The sequence below is a fragment of the Pristis pectinata genome, chromosome 4 (assembly GCF_009764475.1).
Source record: "Pristis pectinata isolate sPriPec2 chromosome 4, sPriPec2.1.pri, whole genome shotgun sequence".
In the NCBI taxonomy this organism is placed as follows: domain Eukaryota; kingdom Metazoa; phylum Chordata; class Chondrichthyes; order Rhinopristiformes; family Pristidae; genus Pristis; species Pristis pectinata.
In genome coordinates, this window is record NC_067408.1 from 91,255,745 (window position 1) to 91,280,312 (window position 24,568).

Below are 24,568 nucleotides of genomic sequence, written 5' to 3' on the forward strand. Positions count from 1 at the left end.
GTGCACTGTGAGCTTCACACAAGCAAGGAATTTTACTGCACCCTGGTGTATATGACAATAAACTAATTAAATCTGAAAATTTTCACAGAAAAATGAGCATAACAAATCATGTAATTAAAGGTCAGGTAAAAATCTCAAGCATGAGGAACAGCACCTAATCTACATGTTGCAGCCTTGTGGATTCAATACTAAATTCTACAGCTTCAGGTAACTTGATTTCTCGGTCTGTGTCAGTTGCCCATCTGTAATATTAGCTCAGACTCTGCCCTACTCCCACTTTTTTCCTCTGGGAGTGGAGGATACACTCAACCTCCCACATTCTTATGTCTATGTTCTCACCCTCTTACTGCTCCCATTAACTCATTGACCAGATAACTTTGTTCACAGCCTGTTGCCATGGCCTCCCTGGTTTTACCCTATCAGAAACATTCCCCTTTCCCACCCACTTATGCTGCTGCTTTACCTGTTTCTTTAGCCTCCTTCCCAGTTCTGACTAAAGCTCTTCGACCTGAAACATTACTTCTGCCTCTCTTCCCACAGATGCTGCCTGCCCTGCTGAGTATTTCCAACATGTTACGTTTTCTTTTGCATTCTTCCACTCTGCCATCCATAAAATCAACTAATCCCCCAGATAAAATTACACTTTGCACTAAAGATCGAAATAGTTCTTTTTTTACACCAAAACATCTCAGTAATATGAAAACAAAGCATCAAACAGCAGTGGAGAGAAATTGGACCAATTACACTGGTCAAAAAAAAGAAAGCATACCTCGAGTTTAGGAGGTCAGGGATGAGTGAATCCCTTGATAACTATAAAAAGATTAAGAATACTCTTAAGAGGGAAATCAGAAGGGCAAAGAGAGGATATGAAATGGATCTGGCAGGTAAGGTTAAGGAAAATACCAAAGGGTTCTATGGATATATTAAGAGTAAAAGGGTGGCTAGGGTGAGAGTAGGTCCCCTTAGAGATCAGCAGGGCTGCCTGTGTCTCCAGCCACAGGAGATGGCTGGGATTTTTAACGAATATTTCTCCTTGGTGTTTACTGAGGAGAAAATCATGGTTGCTTAAGAGATAAAGGAAACAAGTGGAGATGTTTTGGAGAACATTCATATTACCAGGAAGGAGGTATTTTGAGCCTTATGGCTAAATCCCCAGTCCCTGACCAAGTACATCCTTGGACTTTGCGGGAGGTGAGAGAAGAAATTGCAGAGGTCCTTGCAGTGATATTTGCTTCATCGTTAGCCACTGGTGAAGTTACCAAAGACTGGAAGGTGGTTAACATCATTCTGTTGTTTATGAAGGGGAGCAAGGAGAAGCCAGGGAACTACTGGCTGGTCAGCCTGACATTAGTGTGGGGGAGTTACTGGAGGGAATTCTGAGGGACAGGATCTACCAGCATTTGGATAGACAGTCTCCTCAGGAGGAATCAGCATGGTTTTGTGCATGGGAAGTCATATTTGATGAATCTTTTAGAGTCCTGTGAAGAGGTAACCAAAAGGGTAGATGAGGGTAGGCCAGTGGATTTTATCTATTTGGACTTTAGCAAGGCCTTCAACAAGGTCCCACATGGCAGGCTGGTCTGGAAGGTTAGGTCCCATGGAATCCAGGGAGAGCTAGTTAGGTGGATTCAAAATTGGCTTGGAGGTAGGAAGCAGAGGGTGGTGGTTGAAGGTTGTTTCTCAGAATGGAAGCTGGTGACAAGTGGTGTGCCACAGGGGTCAATGTTGGTGTTGGGACCATGTTATTCATTATTTATATAAATGATTTGGATGTGAATGCACAGGGCTTGATCAGTAAGTTTGCAGATGACACAACATTAGGAGGTGTTGTTGATAGTGAAGAAGGCTATGGTAGATCACAGGGGGACCTTGATCAGTTAGGGAAGTGGGCCGAGCAGTGGCAAATGGATTTCAATACAGGTAAGTGTGAGGTGATGTATTTTGGAAAGTCAAACCAGAGTAGGACTCATGCTATGAATGGAAGGGCACTAGGTAGTGTAATGGAACAGAGGGAACTAGGAGTAAAAATGCATAGTTCATTGAAATTGCGATCACAGGTAGACAGGGTGGTGAAAAAGGCATTTAGCACGCTGGCCTTCATCAGTCAGGGCATTGGGTATTGGAGTTGGAACATTATGTTGCAGTTGCATAAGTGGCTGATGAGGCTGCACTTGGAGTACTGAGTACAGTTTTGGTCACTTTCCTGTTATAGGAAAGACGTGGTTAAACTGGAAAGAGTGCAGAAAAGATTTATGAAGATGTTGCCAGGACTAGAGGGCCTGAGTTATAAGGAGAGGCTGGCCAGGCTACGTCTTTATTCTTTGAAACTTAGGACAATGAAGGGCAACCTTAGAATTTAAAATTATGAGAGTTATAGATAAGGTGACAGTAACAGTCTTTTCCCCAGGGTAGGGGAGTCTAAAACTAGGGGGCATAGATTTCGGGTGAGAGGGGAACGATTTAAAGGGGACCCGAGGGGCAACTTTTTCATTGCAGAGGGTGGTGAGTATATGGAATGAGCTGCCAGAGGAAGTGGTTGAGGCAGGTACAATAGTATCATTTAAGAAGCACTTGGATAGGTAGGTGGAGGGGCGGGGCCTGGAGGGATATGGACCGAACGCAGGAAACTGGGACTAGCCTTGTGAACAGCGTAGTCGTGTATTGCTCAATGATTCAGCCGAAATTTCACAATAGATGAATCAGAAACTTACAGCGGACAGCAAGAATTTACCTCGGTCGAATTTTGTCATAAACCATATGGTCATTTGCTGAAATGAAAACTGGAAATGCTGCACTCAACAGGTCCGGCAGCAACTGTTGAAAGGGTAATATCGTTAATGTTTCACGTCCAATTGAAATGAGAACTCAGTACTAATGAAGGGTTTCCACCCGAACTTCCCTCTCGCAGATGCTTCTCCACCCGCTGAGTTCCTCCAGCAGATTGTTGCTCCAGATTCCTGCATCTGCAGTCTCTCTTGTATGTGTGTGTGTCTGAAATAACTGTTTTTCTCTTTATAGATGCTGCCTGACCTGCTGAGTGTCGCCAACGTTTTCTGCATTTATTTCAAATTTCCTGCATCTGCAGGTTTTTTATTACCTTCAGTGGTTATTTACTGAAATTTTCAAAGTTCTGCTTCTCCTCTGTCAATTTCATCAGCTGTCAGCGTGGGTTGAACTGCAACTACACGATTTATAAACATTGCACGTTAGGTACGGTGGAAGAGGTGAGTGCTGGGGGAGGGGTGGGGGTCAATCTTACTGTTGGAACGACTGGGGAGATGTTTAATTGAAATTCCAGCCATTCTGCGGCCGACGTGACGCTCTGAGCGGCAACCGCAATAATCTCGCAGCGATATTACATTTTGCAGAATGACCGACAGCGTTGTGTGATCCGTGTCCCGGCGCTGCCTTCACCAACATGCCGCCACCTAGAAGCTTAATTTACAAACTCTGGCTCCTTCTCCTGGGTAATTCACCCCTGTTGATTTTTATTCCTGTTGTCCTTCCATAATGTGGAGTCTTGTTGCTAATTGTGGTCATTTTCTGTCCCAGGGCCCGCTGTTGGTCAGAGAGTGGTCCAGTCTCCTTCAGCCCTGACCCTTCTCCGAGGGCAGACAGCTCGGATCAACTGCTCCCTGTTATCCGGAGAGGAGCGGGTGGATTCGGTGAGATATTATTGGTTTCGGACACGGGACAATCCTGGGATCAGTAGAAACGAGTCCAGGAAGTTCCTGAAACTAGGCGCTCGGCTGTCCGTGTCTGACTCGCTGGTCATTCGAGAGGTGACGGTGGACGATTCTGACACTTACCATTGCTCCGTGCTGAGACAGGATCAATGGAAAGCATTTACTGGAAACGGAACAGAATTAAACATCCAAGGTAATTATGAAATGAAACCAGTAAACACTGGAAACACTCAGCAGGCCGGGCAGCATGTGGGGTGAGGGAACTGGAGCCAACGTCTCAGACCAATGACCGAGCTGGAAGAAGAGTTTATTCGGAGCTCCCTCTCTCCACACATGGCCTGAGCTGCTGAAGGATTCCTGTCTTCGCCACGTTCAAGTTTGGGTTTTGCTTCTGACCCGAGGTAACAGGATGAACCAAGACTGAAACAATTCCCCGCACGGGGAAGAGGGAACTTGTCACTGAATACATCAGCTCCACAACGTCGGTGGGCAGCAGGGACGTTCGTGCAGGTTCCAAAAAGTTCATTTGAAGAGAGGCGGTTAGAAGGCAAACCTCCGACCGCTCCTCCGGCACCGACGGCGCAATGGGTTCAATACCAAAGGGATTGGTGATGGGGAACGGAACCGTGAAACGTCCTTGTTGGAACACACTGTCGGTGTAGTTGTAACTCCTGACCAATTTGTGCCCGGACCAAACGAGCTGACAAACACACGCTGGAAACACTCAGCTGTCGGGTCGCATCTGTGGGGGAGAGAAACATTTGGGATTGCAGACCCTTCGTCAGAACTCTTCGACCTGAAACGTTACCTCTGTTTCTCTTCCCACAGATGCGACCTGACCTGCTGAATGTTTCCAGCGGTTTCTGTTTTTTTTATTTTAGATTCCCAGCATCTGCCTTTTCATTTTCAGTGTAAAACTTCGAATTCATTCCGTTCCTCGGGCCGTGTGTTATTTCTGTTTCTGCCGGTGTGCATTTTGAGCTACAAACTAATCAATTCGATTCCTCGGCGTTCCCGTTGTATCGTGCACCGCCTTCAGTTGTATCCACAGATGCTCTCTGTATCCTTCTGAGTTACAGCAACATCCATAATGTGTGAATTTCCCGTTTTGTGCAGCGAAGCCTGACGTCTCCCTCACTCTGGACCCCGAGGTGGAAGCTGCTGGGATTCACACTCTGACCTGTGCGGCTGCGGGATTTCTCCCTCGAGATCTGAACATTTCTTGGGCTGTAACGGGAGACGTCTCGTATGAAGTAGAGGCGGGCCCGCTGTCGGTAAACGGGGACCGAACCTACAACCTGAGCTCCCGGCTGCGGGTTACCGACACTCGGCGGGAGGCAGGAGCCGTCGCCACCTGCCTGGTTCGACATGTTACAGGGAGCGAGTCGGTGAGGAGAAGTTTCAGCTTCAGCCGAGGTAGGTGGTTGACACGGAATAAATCCCACAGCCAGCTTCTCCCAATTACTGGTGAAATCTGGAGGTAAAAATAGTAAATTTATACAAACCATGTGTTGAATGCAATTCATTAATCTGAAAAGAAGTGTAAACAATCGTGCAGTGTGTACAGTATGTACAGTCTTTATTACAAAAATTATGTATTTTAATATATTGATTTGATACAACACTTACGCCATATTGATCGGTGAATATTTCAAATAATAATAATGCTACTTGGAGAAGACAGATGAATGAAATTGGTAAAAATTGCCAACTAGGTAGAAACAAACAGCTGGGAATAGGGAGACCTTGGATGCATAAACTGGCGCTAACTTCCCACAGACACTGATTGATCTGCTAATGTCTCCAACATTTTCAGTTGGTTATTTATGACAACCAGATATTCTTTTTAGTATCGGCGTTACTACAGAAAACATACACGAGTTATGGCAATATACTGCAAATATTATCTGATGAACTAATTCATATAAATCTATCGTGCAACCTGGTGGACTCAATAAGACATAAATAGCGAACAAAAACATGCAAGAAAGGAATTTTACGGGACTTCGGCCCATCGCACTGTTCAAAAGTGGCCTGTCTGAGTAAAGCGTTCAATGGCCAATATTATTTGGCAGCCGCTAAATTCATATCGTTAATTTAATTTAACTCTGCCTTCATCAATCGACAAATGAAATCTCCCCGGAATGAGGATCGAACGGTGTATACGCTGTACAAAGTAGCCAGTTACAACAACTTCTGCTGGGTCACAAAGTTTATACCCCGAACGGTTGTCGTGCTGGTGTATACGCTGTACAAAGTAGCCAGTTACAACAACTTCTGCTGGGTCACAAAGTTTATACCCCGAACGGTTGTCGTGCTGGTGTATACGCTGTACAAAGTAGCCAGTTACAACAACTTCTGCTGGGTCACAAAGTTTATACCCCGAACGGTTGTCGTGCTCACGTTAAAGTATTTTGATGTCCGTGCGTGGAAGGAGTGTAGAGGAGAAAGCGGGAAGAACGGACAGACAATAAGGATCACGTCAGGAAACGACCACAATAGACTTAAACAATGGGCCGAATAGTCTTCTATGTTGCAATCGCCATCATTCAGACTAACGAATATTTATAACTAATGAATATTTGCCATGTAATTCACTGGGAGAATTCTCAATTCACGGGGCGGTCGTGAATAGCAATAGCAACGTTCTGCGAAGAAACAGTGTGATCGGGGCAAAATTCACTTGCTTCCTGCTAATTTGGCCAGCTCGTTCAATTCCAATGCATGTTCAATTCCAAAACGGGAAATCATCCCGCTTTCGGGTGATTGGCGACCGAACACCTTGCCCACTCGGTGGGTGCTGAGTGTCTCAGGTCACTAAGACTTGTTAAACTATAAAGTTTTCGGTTGCGACAGGACGCCCCTTTCAATCGCTTCTCACTAAAGTTTAGTCCATCATAATCTGACGAGAACCTCAGATTTCCCTGCTCTAACCCGCGACGGTATGGCAGTGTGCGAAAATGAAACAGCGAGGAAACGGAATTAACGTTTAAAAAGTTCCAGATTGGCTGCAACAAGGCTCAATCCCCAAACAGGTTGAACGACGAAGGACCAAGAATTAAGAGTGGGGCAAAGCTAGTCATAAATGCAAAACTGTAGCAAGTGTTTGGATAGACATGTCAAGAAAAGTTAACAAGCTGAGCTGCTCCCGCACAAAGTGAGTTTAGGAAACTAATAATGGAAAGAGACAGCTGTAAATCGGGAATTGGAAGGAATTTGGGAAAATTGCAATCACCAGGATAGCACTACTGAGCAAATTTTGGGAGCAGTTGATGGACAAGTCTCTGGGGATCTCACGGACTTTAGGGTCTTAAAATAAGTGCCTCCTGGGATAGTTAATACACCGGTTTTAATTTTCCACAATTCCTGAGATTTGGGGAAAGCCATTAGATTGGAAAATAATAATCTAACTTTATTCAAAAAAAGGGGTGGGGGGGGGGGGACAGAAAGCAACAAACTACAGGCCAATTAGTTTAATATCTGTCAAAGATAACGTTTTGGCAACTGTTATTAAAGCCATTATAACAGGGCATGTAGAAAAATCCAAGGCAAAGTCAGCATGGTTTTGTGAAGGGGAAATCATGTATGACCAATATATTCTTCTTCTTTGAAGAAATAACACGTGATGTGGACACAGGGGAATCTAATGATGTACCATACATAGATTTCCAGAAGGTATTTGATAAGATGGCACATCAAAGGTCTTTGCAAACAATAAAAGCTCATGGTGTAGGAGGTCCATGTTGGTGGGCATAAAAGATCAGCAAGCTAACAGGAAATAGAGAGTAGGCAGAAAAAGTTGGCAAGGTGTAACAAACGGTATGCTAAATGGATTGATGCTGGGATCTTAACTTTTTCTGATATGTATGATTTGGATGAAGGTATCGATGGAATGATTGCTAAATTTGCTGATGACGCAAAGATAGGTAGGAAAGTAAGTTGTGAAGAGCACATAAGGAGGCTACAAAACGATCATAGAAAAGTGAACGGGAAAGTTCTACCAAATGGAGCAACATGTGGGAAAATGTGACATTGTACCCTTTGGTGGGAAAAATTAAAAAGAATTAAATTTAAAAAGATGCTGACAGGATCTCCAACCTGAAATGCTAACTCTGTTTTTCTTTCTACAGATGCTGCTTGACGTGATGAGTGATTCCAGCATTTTCTGTTCTTATTCAGATTTTCAGCATCTGCAGTGTTTTGGTTCTCATTTATTGTTGAATTCACTACCACCTCCCTACCAGGAATGTCCACCTTTAAGTAATTCTGCTGCTCTCTCCATCGGGATTTCCATCTGTCTATTTTGCCCTGTGTTCTGACAAAGGGTCCTTGACCTGAAACATTAACCTTTCTTCTCTTCCCACAGATGCTGTCTAACCTACTGAGTATTTCCAGTATTTTCTTTTTTTTTCTCTTCTCTATAAAAAACAAGCATTTTATGTAAATGGCAGGAGACAGCAGAGCTCTGTGATACAGAGAGATTTTGGTTTCCTAGTAAATGGTTTGCTGTGGTCAGTCGGTAGATACAGCAAGTCATTTTGAAAGCTAAACATTATTTGTGTTATTGCTCATTGTAAGGAGAATAGAATACAAGAGGAGGGGGATTTTGCCTCAGCTATGCAGTGCATTTGTGACATCACATCTGGGGTCTTGTGGAGAGGATTGCTTAAGAAAGAATGTAAGTGCTTTGGAAGTGATTCAGAGAATGTTTACTGGCATGTTGCCTTTTGAGGAAAACTTGGATAGGCTACACTTGTATCCCCTGGAGTTTAGAAGAATTAGAGGGGATTTGATTGACATGTAGAAGATCCTTTACAGGGTGGATGTGGGGAGGATGTTTCCTCCTGTGGCAGAATCTGGAACCAGGGGTCACTGTTTAAAAGTAAGCCATTACCCATTTTAGACAGTTATGGTGAAATTTTCTTCTCTCAGATGGTCATGCGTTTTCCTCAAAGGGTGGAGACGACAGAGTCTTTGAATATTTTTAAGGCAGAGCTACATAGGTTGATAAATCAAGGGGTTAAACGTTTTTGGGGTGGATGGGAATGTGGAGTTGAGGTTACAATCAGAACAGCCATGATCTTATTAAATAGCAGAGCAGGCATGAGGGGTGACAGGCTGACTCCTGCCCTGGATTTGAATGTTAGTATGTTAGTAAGCATCTGAGAGGGTTGGGGCTACTCCATGGAGTCTATAGAAAACTTTGCCTGATGATCCTGTGCTGTAGTGAATTAATAATGGGAGAATGATCAGGCAATGAAAGTGCAGGGACCTACCTCAGGTAACACTGTTTAGTAGTTGCAAAGCAGGTTTGTGGATGCACATCAAAATAGAAGTGGCATTGTAACTCAGATTTCAGATTGCAGTACTCCATTGGATTATAAAATTTCCTCTTGAAAACAGTCACACACTGGTTTCTGTTTTCAAATTGTAAATCTGGCATTAATTTTTAGATTTGGTGTCTATGGTTCCGTCAGCTTATCTGCGAGGCCAGAAAACTAAACACACTCTGACAGCTTCAGAAAAGCTCACTCTGCCCAGGAAAACTAATAATTTAATAATATCCCTGAATATCGGCCTCTGCACATTGAAGCCAAGAAACTGCTCTGAGAATGGAATAACTATTCTATATTTGCCATAAATATCAGCAGATATGACCAGAATGTACAAGAATTGATGAATTAGAAATCACCAAAGATGTATCTGAGTGTTAAAGGCACAAGGTTTATTTCAACAAATTACATTTTGTAAAACACCTTTACTTTAAAGCAACCACACAAAAAAAAACTCTAATGAAATGCATCATCTTTACAATTCCTTCCATATCTCTGAAGGTTAGACAATCCCATAACTGAAGTCACCAGTATCCCTAAATAAACATATTTGGAAACAGCTACACTATCTCCAAAAAGTGCAACCACTTTTTTAGATGTGAACTCTTCATACAAAACAAGAGTTGGATTTTCTCAAGACAGTTAATTTGAGGAAAATAAGGATAAGTAAAAGCGGTACTTTAAAATATTATTTTTTCTCTATTATAACTGTGAAAGTAAACATTAAATAAGCACACTTATAAATGTGATTCAGAACCCTCATCTCGTGTTCAATTGTCCACCCCACGTATATGAGAAATAATGAACAAAAATAACATCGGATAGGTTCAATTTTTCAACCCCTTTGGTTATAACAGGCTCCAGTTCCTGCTTACAAACGGGCTGATTGACTTTCGTGACAATCTCCAATGTGGGTAGAGAAAAGGGTTGAAGTTTCTTGTTAACCACTGACACACTGTCAGATTGAAATACTAACTGCCAGCCTGAAACACAGATGGTTGTCATATGTGCTTTGATCCAAACAAAAAATAGCAGAATCCATCCTTAGCTGGCAAACTTCTGCCATTAAACTGCATATAGACTAATACATGGAAAAAGGGATAAGGAAGGGAAAGAACACATAAGCATCATAAAAGAATTCTGCAATTGACCAATGTACTTTGAAGATGGAGTTGAAGTTATGTTGCTCACCAAGAACTGCGGCAGGTATGGGGACAGAGGGTTCAGTAGAGGATACAGAGTATTGGCTTTGTGCATTCAGTGTGCACAAATAGTTTTGTATGTTATCTGACCACGACAGCATTTATTACCGATCACGAGGAGTTAGAGAATGGATGCACAGCAGCCTATCCCCGCCTCCACTGATATCATTGAATATAGAGTCATCAGATTGTTGTGCACAAAAACTGGTCATTTAGCGCATCCGGTCTGTGAATTAAGAAACAGGTGTGCATCAACTTTTTCCACGATGCCAAGCGGTTTGCGAAATGTGTCACGTCATAAACAGCCTGACAATTTATAACACACTACACCCCGGCAATTTACAACACACTGTACCGCGGTAATTTACAACACACTGTACCGCGGTAATTTATAGCATACTATGCCGCGGTAATTTGCAACAGACTATATTGCAGTAAATTACAACACTGGGAATCCATGAAGTGTGACAGTTTTCCTGGCAGTAACAGTATCACTCGTGATTAATAATGTATGGGTATTATCTTCCATGACAGTGTGGGGTTTCTCCTCAAAAAATCTGATTCATTTATTTAAGGATTTTTTTGTCGAAATAGGATATTGAATGATTATCTAGGATTAGTGTCTATATAAGAAGTATTGGTGATATTCTTTTACAATATTTTTATTAAATCCATGAAAAAAATAGAGTACATGCACCAAAAAAGAAAGTAAAAATACTACCGAATACATTGTAATAAATCGTACTTAGGATTACAATACTCTAAATCAATAATCACATGTAGTAGTTAGTTAATAAGGAAAGAAAAAATTGAAATATTTTATTACAAACAAAAATTAACCCCCACTACCAAAACCCGAAGCTGTTAGACAGAAGAAACAGCAAGGAAAAACCTTAAAAAAATGTAACAGTGTCAGCCAATATCTGCATTTTAGTCCCCAAATCAGAGATTTTGAAAATAATTCAAAAAGGGTCCCCACAGGGTTTGAAAGTCTAGGTTAGATTCAAAAACTGAACAGCAAATCTTCTCTAGATTCAACTATGACATAACATCCCGTAACCATTGAACATGCGTAGGCGGAGTAGCTTCCTTCCATTTAAGCAATACTGCTCTCCTGGCTATAAGAGAAATAAAAGCCAGAATATGTAAATCAGAAGCCTTCAAAGTTATATCTTTTTCTCCAACAATCCCAAATAGTTCAGTCAAAGGATTAAGTTTAAAATTTATTTTAAAAAGTACAGAAAAAGTATGAAAGACCTCTGTCCAATACTTTTTAAGACTCTGACAAGTCCAAAACATGTGAATTAAGGAAGCCACTCCGTTATTGCATTTATCACAGTAAGGAGATATATCAGAATAAAAACAGGATAGTTTATCTTTAGACAAGTGAGCTGTATGGACCACTTTAAATTGAAGGAGAGAGTGACGAGCACATAATGATGAAGTATTAACCAACTTGAAAATTTCATTCCAAGTTTCCTCGGAAATTGACATCTGCAAATCTTGTTCCCAAACGTTTTTAATTTTATCTAGTGGCACCTTACTCATTCCTAGTAATCTGTCATAAATATTAGATATTGAGCCATCCTGAAAGGGTTCCAACTTAAAAATTACATCTAATAAATTCTTATCAGGACACAAAGGAAAAGAATGTAATTGAGATCGAAGAAAATCTCTAACTTGTAAATATCTAAAAAAATGAGTTTTTGGTAAATTATACTTGGTAGACAATTGTTCAAATGAAGAAAGATTTCCTCCAACAAACAGATCTTGAAAACAAGTAATACTTAATTTGTCCCACTCTTTAAAAACTACATCAGTCATAGAAGGTTTAAAAAAGTAATTAGAGAAAATGGGACTGGACAAAGAAAAACTCAATAAACCAAAATATTTTCTAAATTGTAACCAAATCATCAAGGCATGTTTAACTACTAAATTATCTGTTAGTTTAATTAATGATAAAGGAAGTGGAGAACCAAGCAGAGAAATAATAGAAAATTTTTTAACAGAGTTAATTTCCGAAGAGACCCATACTGGACAAGCCTCTCGATTAATGTAATATAACCAAAACGTAAGATTTTGTATATTGACTGCCCAGTAATAAAATCTAAAATAAGGTAAGGCTAAACCTCCATTCTTTTTAACCTTCTGAAGGTGAACTTCATTTAATCTAGGATGTTTATTATTCCATATGTAAGAAGATATAATTGACTCAAGAGAGTCAAAGAAAGGTTTAGGAATAAAAACAGGTAAAGCCTGAAATAAATATATAAATTTCAATAAAATATTCATTTTAATAACATTAATTCAGCCAATCAATGATATAGAAAGGGGAGGCCAACTTGATAAAACCCTCTTCACATAGTGTAATAAGGTAAAAAAAATTTCTTTAAATAAATGCTTATAATTTTTAGTAATTGACACTCCCAAATAGGTAAAATGATTTCTTACAATTTTAAAAGGAATATTAATATCAAATGGTACCACATTATTCAGAGGAAAAAATTCACTCTTGTATAAGTTCAATTTGTAGCCTGAAAAATGACTAAACTGAGAAAGTAAAGAAAGCATAGGAGGTAAGGAGGCTTCAACATTAGATATAAAGAGTAATAAATCATCAGCATATAGAGAAACTTTATGGTTAATACCTCTTCTGGAGATACCAAAGATATCTCTAGATTCTCGGAAAGAAATAGCTAAAGGTTCTAAGGCCAAATCAAAGAACAAAGGGCTCAAAGGACATCCCTGTCTGGTTCCACGTTGAAGTTTAAAAGGTTTAGAATTTTGAAAATTAGTAAGAATTCGAGCAGAAGGGGATAAATAAAGTAATTTAATCCATTGGATAAAATCAGGCCCAAAATTAAATTTCTCTAAAGTTTCAAATAAGTAATTCCATTCAATCCGATCAAAGGCCTTCTCAGCATCTAAAGATATCACACATTCTGATATTTCCTTAGAGGGAGAATAAATAATATTCAAAAAACGATGAATATTAAAATGAAAATATCGATTTTTAATAAAACCAGTCTGATCATCGGATATAATTGAAGGTAAAATATTTTCCAATCTACGAGCTAGAACTTTAGATAAAATTTTAACATCCACATTAAGTAGCGAAATTGGTCCATACGAAGCGCATTCTGTTGGGTTCTTATTTTTCTTAAGAATAAGTGAAATAAAAAGATAAGTGAAATAAAAAGCTTCATAAAAAGATTGTGGTAGTCTACCCAATTTAAAAGAATCCAAAAAGACAGCACATAAATGAGGTATAAGTAAAGAGGAAAAGGCCTTATAGAATTCTCCGGGAAATCCATCCGGACCCAGAGTCTTTCCAGAATGTAAAGATCGCACAACCTTGGCGATTTCCTCATATGCAATAGATTGATCCAACTGTTTTTGATTTTCAGTGGAAAGTGTAGGAACATTTAATTGGTCAAAGAAATTATCCATTACAGTATTATCTTTAGGAAAATTAGAACTGTGAAGTTTAGAATAGAATTCTCTAAAAGTATCATTTATTTCTAAAAGATCAGTTGTCCTCTCACCATTGGCTTTCAAAATTTCTTTAATTTGTCGTCTAGCTCTGGAAACTTTTAATTGGTTAGCCAGTAATTTACCTGTTTTATCTCCATGAATGTAAAATTGACTTTTATCTTTTAAAAGTTGACTTTCAATTGGATAATTTAAAAGAAGATCATATTTAGTTTTAATTTCAGGTGATATTCTGCATGGAGTTCCTGCAAAGGGAACCTTATTGACATCTTTCACAAAAACAAAATCTCAGAAATGGTAGATTTAAATATAGTTCTGTTTCAAAAAAAATGATTTATGTTATATGTATTAATGTATTTAAAATATTTTATATAAGGTAACATGCATCAGTCATAGTTATGGTTGCATTTCATTGTGACATAGTTTTGATTCATATTTCAATTGTAATTTTGAAGGATTCCCCAAGTATTATTTTGCTCTGTTGAGTCTTATCTTCATTATACCGTTATGCATCTGGATCATTAAGAATCAATGCAGAAAACTGAAGAATGGAAAAGGTAATCAGATACATTGTGTATTTTTACTTTGTAAATAAGCAAAAAATGAGTATATCAAAAGTGAACTTTGTATTTGGTTCCCAGAAAAAAAATTAAACAGAAGTAATTAGGAAAGTGAAAATCCATTTTAACTTCTACCCAAATGTCATTTTCTGGAGAGAGTATAGTAACAGCCTGTAAAATTAAAATAGTTAAGCTAAAGAAAACACACTAAGATAGGTTTATATGAGAAAATTAACACAGCTAAATATAAAGAGTTTAGTATCCAATTAAGACAACATAGCTTTCAAGTGTAGATGATGGAACCTCAGACATGAATTGGTGTTGCACATTAGTATCTAATTATAACTTACAGTTTGTATACTGTTACTTTTAAATGCAAATACATGTTCTGCTAACCTGAGATGCTTCTAATATTCATGATATTTTTATAGAGCCATCAGTCCATGACAAAAATGTTGATAATCAAATAACGAGAAAACGGATAAAAGACTCAGTAAACAAAGTAAGTATATTGCTTTGATATTTTCCCTCATGCTGTATGCACTCGGCCTTTGATGCACCGAGTGTTCAGTAAAGTATTGTCAGCTTATTTGAATAAATTTATTAGCGCTATTGGATGTAAGGCACTAAAAACACAAAGGGGGAGAATATATGGAGTCTGTTGGGTGGAATATATTTTAACTGCCTGGATCTTAACCTAATGCCAGATTGAAGGTGATAGTAGACGGCTTTTGCGATTGGATGCTGTGACAAGTGGTGTCCCACAAAGATCAGTGCTGGGAATCTTGCTGTTTGTGGTTGTATGACTTATGGGAGGCATGATCAGTAAGTTCACAGATGGCATGAAGATGATAGTGTGGAGGGTTGTCTTAGGCTGCAGGGAGATATTGATATGTTGGGGAAATGGGCTGAAACATGGCAGATGGAGTTTAATCCAGACAGATGTGAGGAGATTCATTTTGGGAGCACAAATGATGCTGGGACTTACACCACCAATGGTAGGGTCCTAGGGAGTATTGAGGGATAGAGGGTCTTTGGAGGACAAGTTCAAAGGTCCTTGCAGGTGATAGCACAGATGATAGTGTGGTTAGGAAGGCATATGGGATACTGGTCTTAATTAGTTGGGGCATCAAATGCAGAAGCAGGGAGGTTATGCTCCAACTTTATAAAACCTTGGTCAGACCTCTGCTGGAGTTCTGTATGCAGATCTGGTCACCAAGGTATAGGGAGGATGTGATAGCACTGGAGAGGGTGCAGAGAAGATTCACCAGGATGTTGCCTTGGATGAAGCAGCTCAGTTATGAGGAAAGACTGGAGAAGCTGGGTCTGTTCTCCCAGGAGCGGAGGAGGTTAAGAGGGGACATGATTGAGGTGTGTAAAGTTATGAGGAGTACGATGGACTGCAGGAAACTTTCCCCATATCAGAGGCAGATAAAATTAGAAGACATAGATTTACATTAAGGGGGAAGAGATTTCGAGGGGATCTGAGGGGGGCCTTCTTCACCCAGAGAGTTGTAAGTACCTGGAATGCACTGCTTGAGAATGTAGTGGAAGCTGGGTCACTGACAGCATTTAAGAAGTGTCTAGATGAGCACTTGAATTGCTTAGACATAGAGGGCAATGGACCAAGTGCCGGGAAAGGCAATAATACAGATGGATGCCCACTGGATGACATGGATGAGTTGGGCTGAATGGTCTGTTTCCATGCTGTATGATTCTATGAGTCTAAGACTTTAATATGCATCCTAACTTATTCAAATTACTTGGACCCTACAACTGCAATCTTTACTGTAAACAGCTCCTAAATAATGAGCTGTGAGACAGGCTGAAGGTTAGCTTGTATTCATGCCCCAGATACGGATGCACAATGTTCCAGATACGCCATGCCCATACCCTTGGTGCAGCTTTTACCTCGATAACCTTTCGCAAGGTGGATTTTACCTCTATGTGTCTACCTGTGCACCTTAAATCATTGTGGCCTCCGTCTGGGAAACCCGAAAGCTGTGTGGTGTGTTCCTCGTTCCTCCAGAAAATCTTTTCAAAACTGAGTCAAGAAAATATGGTTGCCTTTTCACCTAGCCCTAGCTTGTCTCTCAGTAAAGCAACTTTTGGCTTGATTTTAGTAGATTACAATTATCAGAATTAACCTTCACCCTTTGTGAAAACACACCTTTAAACAACATTCGTGACAGCTTAGGTGCCATCACCCTGCCGGTATAGTGTTCCCACCATTATACTCTTCCTACACAGACATCAGTGAATAACTACATGAATAAGGAGACTTCAAGCTTTCAGCGTATGTCTATTCCATGTTACTTAATCATGAGCAGTACAATAACTTCCAAACTTGGCTGCAATTTGCTGAGGCAAAATATTCTGCTCTTAAGTTAAAGTATTCCAAGGCGAGGTTGCCCATGGCCTACTGATGTAGTTAGGTCAGAGTTGGGAATATTTATCTTGGTTTTTTTTGTAAATGTTCCAATACTGCAATAATTAGACTGAATATGTTTTGTTAACCTGGGAAAATATTGAAGGTGGAGGTGGGGGTTGGAAATGTGGACGGGAGCATATTTTCCTTGGAGCAACTATTTATTTAATTCCCTTTTTTTTGGCCTTCGGTCACATGTCAACTTTGTGGAGATATCACCCATTGAGGAATATTCCCTGAAACGATGGCCGAGATTTTACACGTGTCGATAGCGAAACAGTCGGTATCTAACGTTAATACATTGTGAAGCTGCCAGCAACCTATGGTAAAAAATGGAAATGCAAGAGTTACTGTCAATGATATCCTGTGCCCCCTCAGACTACACTGCTAAAATCCCAGCAGATGGAAGTTTTCACAAATCTCAAAAGTGACATGAATTTCCATTTTGTATTTTCTTCTCACTGTAAAAGCCCCTGACAAAGTAAAGTCGAGGCATAACAACACAATATGCCACAAATATAGTTAAAAAATCTCTCTGCTCCTGAAGAATATTTTTATTTTTTCAGAACATAAAATTCTCCATTCCAGGGTAAAAATTCCATCTCTTTTAAAATAATCAAAAATACTCTTCTTAATTGTACGTAGATATTATGCTGCCTGCCCTAGTCTCATGTGTATATGTATCTCAATCTTTATAGTGATTTCTGTAAAATCATAAAAAGTAGACAACAAAACCGGTTTACAAGAAAGAACACAATTAGAACAAAAGAAAGTCCATTTTAGTGCAAAGTGATCAAAGTGGTCATAGTGTTGCTAAACTGTAATGATTAGGGTTTTGCAGGTTAGTTCAAGAACTGAATGGTTGAAGGATAGTAGCCGTTGAACCTGGGGGTGTGGGACTTCAGGCTTCTGTACCTCTTGCCCGATGGTAGCTGTGAAAATATGGCATGGCCGGGATGGTGGGGATCTTTGATGATGAATGTTGCCTTCTTGAGGCAGCGCCACCTGTAGATACTACTAATGGTGGGGAAGGATGTGCCCGTGATGTATTGGGCAGAGTCCACTGCTCTCTGCAGCTTCTTACATTCCTGCACATTCAAATTGCCGTACCAGACCATGATACAATCGGTCAGGATACTTTTAACTGTACATCTGTAGAAGTTTGTAAGAGTGGTTGGTGACAAGCCAAACCTCCTTAACCCCCTAAGAAAGTAAAAATGATCGTGCACTTTCCTTATGATTGCATCTATGTGCTGGGACCAGGACAGGTCATTTGATATGCTAACACCCAGGAATTTAAAGTTGCTGACTCTCTCCACTGCTGATCCCCCAATGTAGACTGGCACATGTTTGCCCTCCTTCCCCTTCCTGAAATCAACAATCAACTCTTTAGTTTTACTGACGTTGAGCGAGAGATTGTTAGCACCACTCAACCAGGTGTCCTATCTTGCTCTGGTAAGCTGACTCATCTCCACCTGTGATTCGTCCAACAGCAGTGATGTCATTGACAAATTTGAAGATGGCATTGGAACTGTGCTTAGCCACACAGTCATGCGTGTATATAGAGTAGAGCAGGGCACTAAGCATGCAGCCTTGAGGTGCACCTGTGTTGATGGTCAGTGAGGAGGAAATGTTGTTACCAACCCTCGCTGATTGAGGTCTGCTGATAAGGAAGTCGAGTATCCAGTCACAGTCAATCCTGGTGGTCAGACAGACACACAAAGCAGACACAAATGTTTAGGGTGCAAAGGCTGTTTAGTAGATTCAGGCTTCATGTTAAAATGGTTTTCAGGTCTTTGGGAAGCATTCAGAAGTACAAACCTGCTTCTGTCTGTAGAATGCTAGCACTCAAGTAAATCGTACTGCCTCAGCTGCTGCCAGATGTAGATCAGGGAGTAAAAACTGGAATTTGCATGGATGAATAAACTCTGGCTAATACTTTCTTTGGAGTCTATTATTGAATATGTAGCTGCAGAACGTGACTGGGATGAACTTTCTCTTTAAGCAGTTCATCTAGGAGTCTGATTAGTTTTAATAGTTGGATGAAGAGTAAAATGTGAATTGCCAGCACTAAATTCTCTGATTCCAGCAAGCTTGAGAGTTTGAGAGGACTACAATGGGCTGGCCATTATTTAAAGACAGCCTGCTGTCTTACAGGCAAGATTCCCTTGTTTACAATGATCGTTGTGAACTGTCTGCAAATAAGGTAGTGTGACATTGGCCAGGAGTCCAAGATTCTCCAACACAGCCATGGAGAGAAACTGATTAGCAGGAAGGAGGTTGGTTGGCCCCATTGGCAATGATTTCAGCGAAATGAAAATCGACCGGGAGCGCAACACATACCGCTGGATTACTGGCGAGGCAATGAACACACAAATCTACGGTTCGGTTATTGCCCCATTGGGTGTTGGCTGCTCAAGATGATTATTGACATTTCCACATGGTCTTGCAGCGTAAATGAAGAGCGTACTTATGCCAAAGTAGGTTCATCTAAAAACAAAATGAGGAATAAAATGTTTATAACAATGTTTGTTATTTTCCTGTTGCAGGTTAACGTTTCTTTAAGCAATGAAAATCTGCAATATGCATCTGTTCATTTCAACAGCCCTCCAAAGGGGAAGCAAAAGGAGGAATTGAGAAGCTCAGCACAGGCCCATGCCACAGTATATGCTGCTTTAAAGGTCAAAGATAAAAATAATCTGTTCTATGAAGAACCCGTACATAACTTCACAGTCAGCATTTGTCCCACATGAAACAGAACACAGACTGCTAATTACTATACAACCACAAACACTTCTTTAAAACAATATGCATAGAATATAAGAAACAGAAACTTAAGAAGGTGGCATGGCTCCTGAAACCTACTCCTTCATTCAATGAGTTCACGGCCGATAGCGTATCTCCAACCCAATCCCCAATTCCTTAGGGCTCAAAACCTATTGACCCCAACGACTGAGCATTGAGTGCCCTTTGAAGTAGGGAATTCTAAACTTGGTGAGATATGTTTCTTTCCAAAACTATTTTAAATGACCGATTCCATGACCTGAATCTTGTGGTGGACTGTTCCCGCAAAAGGGAACAGTCTCATTGCATCTACCCTGTCAGTTCCTCTTAGAATCTTATGTTTCATAATGAGATTATCTTTCATTCTTCTAAAATTCATGTGAGTAAAGGCCCAATCTGATCAATCACAGGACTACTCCGTCATCTCAAGAATGGGTCTCGTGAATCTATGCTTGACTGACTCCAGGGTAGATTTAAGCTCTCTTTGATAAGGAGATCTGTGCTCAAATGTAGTTTCATAATCTCAGCAAGGCTACCTAGATTTTGAACTCCAAACTCATTGCAATGTAGAGGCATTTCTCACATACTTTCCTAACTGCTTGCTATACTTGCACGTTTGTTCTCTACATCTCAGGAACCAACACACCAATACCTGATCACACCAATGATTTTTACCTTCTCCTTACTTAAAAGAATATTGGCCAAGAATTTCTTGTGAGCAATGAAATTGAGCCTGTCCTCGTCACCATGGCCTTCACCACCACCCAACCGCCTTCTCTCACCACCCTGCACCTGCACAGATCTTCAGGTAGCAACTTCATCCATGATGTTGGCTCTGATGTTCCACACAGACCGTTGCAATATAAAGCTCTTCACCAAATACAGATGTCATGGGGCCAGGCTTAAATTAGCTCTGACCACAGAGCTATTTTGACAGCCAAGCAAGCATGAGATTAATCAGCTGTTTTAGAACACTTGAAACACCAACACTTAACATAGTCTTAAAAAATTAAGGAACCCCAAGTAATTCAGAAAGTTGTAAATTACCTGAAACTGGCCTCTCTCCCTCAGAGCCATTCCTGTCAATGTAAAAGAATGGAGTTGCAGAATCTGTGCCAGGTCCAACCTGCAGCAAGTGCAGTGAACACATTTTCCAATGTAACTGCTAAGAAACTGCAAGAAGTTGGTGTTTCATCACGAGGAGTCCAACATCAGGGGGCAGCAGGGAATTAGCTGCGAAGGTATTTGGGACTTTTGCATTCACACATGATGCCACAGGGGTCTGCAACTTCCTGACAATTACAGATGGAAGAACATTTCTCAGGAAAACCTGTGTCTTCATTCTTCCTACCAAAGTGCATAACCTCATATTTTCCAACATTATACTCCAACTGCTACTTTCTTGCCCACTTGCTTTACCTGTCTACAACTATTTGTGGACCCTTTGTTTCTTCCTCTAAGCTCAGTTTCCCACTTAGCTTTAGATCACCAGTGCTCAGCCATCTCACCTGAGCAATCAATAGATTTGAAAGCTGAGAACCTTGTACTGCTTCCCGAGGCAGTCACTCATGCCAACTTGCTAGCCTGACAGTGGCTTGTTTATTCCACATCTCGCTTCATGACTCCCTGGTCTATCCCCAGTGGCTCCAATATCTCAAAATAGAGACAGTCATTGTTCGTTTAAAGTAAAGTCCAGCAGATTATTGATACTTTAAATGCTTAAGATACAACTTGATGCTAAATGGGTCCGTTGTACTTTCATATGCTTTTACAATTAGTTAATTTTATTAATAAATATATTTTGGATATAATCATATTGATTACAGTTCATTTTTTGACTAAGAAGGAACAAAGAATAGAAATAAATTAGAAGCAAAAGAAGGTCATTTCTCCCCTTGAGAAATGGTAAATTGGTAAATTGGTTTATTATTGTCACATGTACCAAAGTAGAGTGAAAAACTTGTCTTGCATACCGTTCATACAGATTATTTCATCACATCAGTGATTTGAGGTAGTACAGGGTAAAACAATAACAATGCAGAATAAAGTGTTACAGTTACAGAGAAAGTGCAGTGCAGATAGACAATAAGGTACAAGGTCATAACTACGTAGAGTGTGAGTGTCACGAACCAGCAACAAAAGAAACACACTGAGCGTGATTTAGTGTTAAAAACTATTTTATTAATCACTACTTATGATAATACGTAAAATAAAAGTAAAAATGTTAGTATGTTAGAATTCAAAAATGTTAAACCTCGAACGTTAACCCCAAAACTAAACTCGTCGTGTGTGTGTGTGACAAAGTCCCAAAGTCCCAGTTCCGGAATGGTTCTTAAAGCTCAGTTCCGCAAGCCATAAGGTGAAACATGAGCAAGGGCTTCTTCAACAACCACCGTTGTCTGAAGATAAGATGTAGACGTAGAGAAACATAGGGAGAGTAAATACAAAATCCAAATGTTCCCCGACGGAACCCAAACGACACTCCAGCATTTACTCGGTAGTGACTTCCTCACCCCGAAAAGCATCCGAATCGTGGTCGTCCACACACAAATACCTGTTTCCTTCTACAGGTCAGCAACAAAGTGAACTCCACCGGATTACTTCCAACTTCCATACATGGATTTCAGTGGCAAACACAGTTATTGTTTCTCATCCATCGATAGAGAAAACAAGCAGGCTGGTGTCTCTCTCCCTTCTCTCTCTCTCTCTCTCCTTCTTTCTTCTTCTTCTAACTTCTTCAACAACGTCATTACGTCCTTTATCTTCTATTGACGTAAGCACGCCCCACACACACATACACACACACTGTCTATCTTAAAGGGACTTTCACTGAGTCCGTAACAGTGAGGTCAAGAGTCCATCTTATCATATTAGGGAACCATTCAATAGTTTTCTAACAGCAGGATAGAAGTTGTCCTTGAGCCTAGTGCCTCAAAATCATAGGTGATCCTTTACCTCAGCACCATCTTCCCGGATGCACTGAGTGACTGAGCTTCCACAACGCTCTTGGTTAATGAATTCCAAAGATTCACTATCAGGGTGATTGTGTATTTTCATAGATTATGTATAATCAAAAATAACAACTGTGTTTCTACTTTTATTGAGTTTCCTGTCAGACAGGTTGATGTTGGACATCAGACTTCAGGGTTAGTTTTCATTTTATGTTTCTTAAGCACAGAAAACTAGAACAAAAGTGTGTGGAAAATAACATGACAACACTTTTACAATTGTATCTATCATTGGTCAGATCTGAGGTCAGATTAGTCCTGATGGCTAGACCACTCCTTTGAAACACATGCAAGCTATTTCAATAAATTTACGCGGAAGTCAAATGATGATACTGACACATATTTGCAATCTCTCTCTTACTTGCCACCACATCCTGCTCCTGTGTACCAATTTTAAATGCAATCTTGTAGGATCTCAAGGACAGTTAAACAGTGCAGAAGATGGCTCTGTAGGATTATAAGGATAGGTAAGGAAGTGAAGATATTGTGGTTAATTCACGTTGTGTAAGATAGATATATCCATACTACTACTCTATTAGCAACTGATGTTAGGAACTAATGTACACAAAAGACACCAGTCTACACAAAGACCAACCCCTCCAGGTAGTCAAGTTCTCTTTCAACGTTCCTCAGCTGGAGCAAGACTTACTGCTGGTGTTCAAGAACACAGCACTCATCGAAATTACATTCTGAAAATAGGCTCTTCAGATCAGCTGATCTCTGGGACACAACTATAGTATTAATCGCAAGTTCCAAATTGTATCCACATTTCTTATTCCACTTTCCTCAACTACCTTTATCACCCATTAAAAGGCAATGCGATCTCTGCTTCAATTATTAAATCTAATCATGAATTTCACAGCCTCACAAACATCTGGGTAAAAAATGTTTTCCCTATCTTCTGTTCTAAAGTTCTAACATTCAACTTTTATTATAGATTCATCAACCTAGCTATCCTGGTTCAGCCTATCAAACATCCTGTTTTAACAAAAGTAGTCCAGTTTTTCAAGGCTGTTTGTATTTTTATACCCTCATATACCAGCCAACATCCTAGTAAATCTCTGCAGCCTCAGTATCCTGTTCCCTGCATGCCCGAACTACACAGAGTACTCCAGCTATAATCTTACTGAGATTTTATTGAGATTCACCATATGTTGTGTATCACATATCTCTAGTAAATAGAAGCCAATATCTAGTTTTGCCTTACATTATCCACATGAGTTTGGTTTACAAATTCTTCCCTTCCTACTAGATGCTTTCTCAGTTGCTTCAGGAAAGCTGATGAAAGGTTGCTGATGATGTGGAGCTGCTGGAGATGATTGTGATTTGGCTGCAGACTGAAGTTCTTCAGCTGCTACTTGGTCACTCTGGCCCAATTGGCTTATATTGTACTATGGTGGGGATTGACGGAGTGGTACCATGGGATTTAATGTGATGCTACTGTGAAGGTAAGTTGGGGCACTAGAGTTGTGGGTCAGCAATCCCATGGCCAATGGGACTTCACAATCAAGGAAGCGAGTGACATCACCGGATCAGAGCTTGAAAATTAGTCACTGGAGCTATCACTGAAGCTACATTGGCTGCTGAGACAGCTTCACATTGTAGACACCATATTTTAAGACAGACCATAGTGTCCCTGAAAGTGAACTCAATGTTCATGCTATGTATACAAGATACCATATATGCTCAAAATGGATCACTGTATACTTTTGCATTGCTGTGAAACCTCTTCAACATATGTATGATACAAGTAGGTTTGTTTGCAGGGCTTCTGACATCTGTACCTCCTCCTGTAGACATCTGTCACTCATGCTGCTGTTTCACTGTGTGTTGCACTCTCTGACTCAATCTTTAATGCAGTCTCAGTGCCAATATCCGTGGAATGCATCAGAAGTCTGGAACGTGTGACAGTGCCTCCTCTGAAGGATTGTGTCTCGGTATCTCCAAGTTTTAAACTTACCCACAAACATATGCTATTTATGAAATAACTCAGACTGCCAAAAGTAGTGGCTTTGTCTGCAGAACTCCTCCGCAGAGGTAGATAGAAAGTCTCAGGGAGCTCCTACATAGAAAGA

The 24,568-nt window shown here is 40.2% G+C and overlaps 1 protein-coding gene across 2 annotated transcripts; it reads left to right on the plus strand.

The window, feature by feature from the left end:
- The first annotated feature begins 2,700 nt into the window (after positions 1-2,700).
- LOC127569611 (signal-regulatory protein beta-1-like) lies at positions 2,701-21,200 on the plus strand. Of its 2 annotated transcripts, none has more exons than XM_052014396.1 (7): positions 2,701-2,825; positions 3,369-3,467; positions 3,553-3,879; positions 4,803-5,102; positions 14,169-14,270; positions 14,705-14,775; positions 19,251-21,200. In XM_052014396.1, exons 2-7 carry the CDS (start codon positions 3,419-3,421, stop codon positions 19,452-19,454), a joined length of 1,053 nt encoding a protein of 350 aa, XP_051870356.1. In that variant the 5' UTR covers positions 2,701-2,825; positions 3,369-3,418; the 3' UTR covers positions 19,455-21,200. The 2 variants fall into 2 exon arrangements, with proteins under 2 accessions (XP_051870356.1, XP_051870357.1); XM_052014397.1 differs by lacking the exon at positions 19,251-21,200 and adding an exon at positions 18,859-18,984.
- Positions 21,201-24,568: the final 3,368 nt, after the last annotated feature.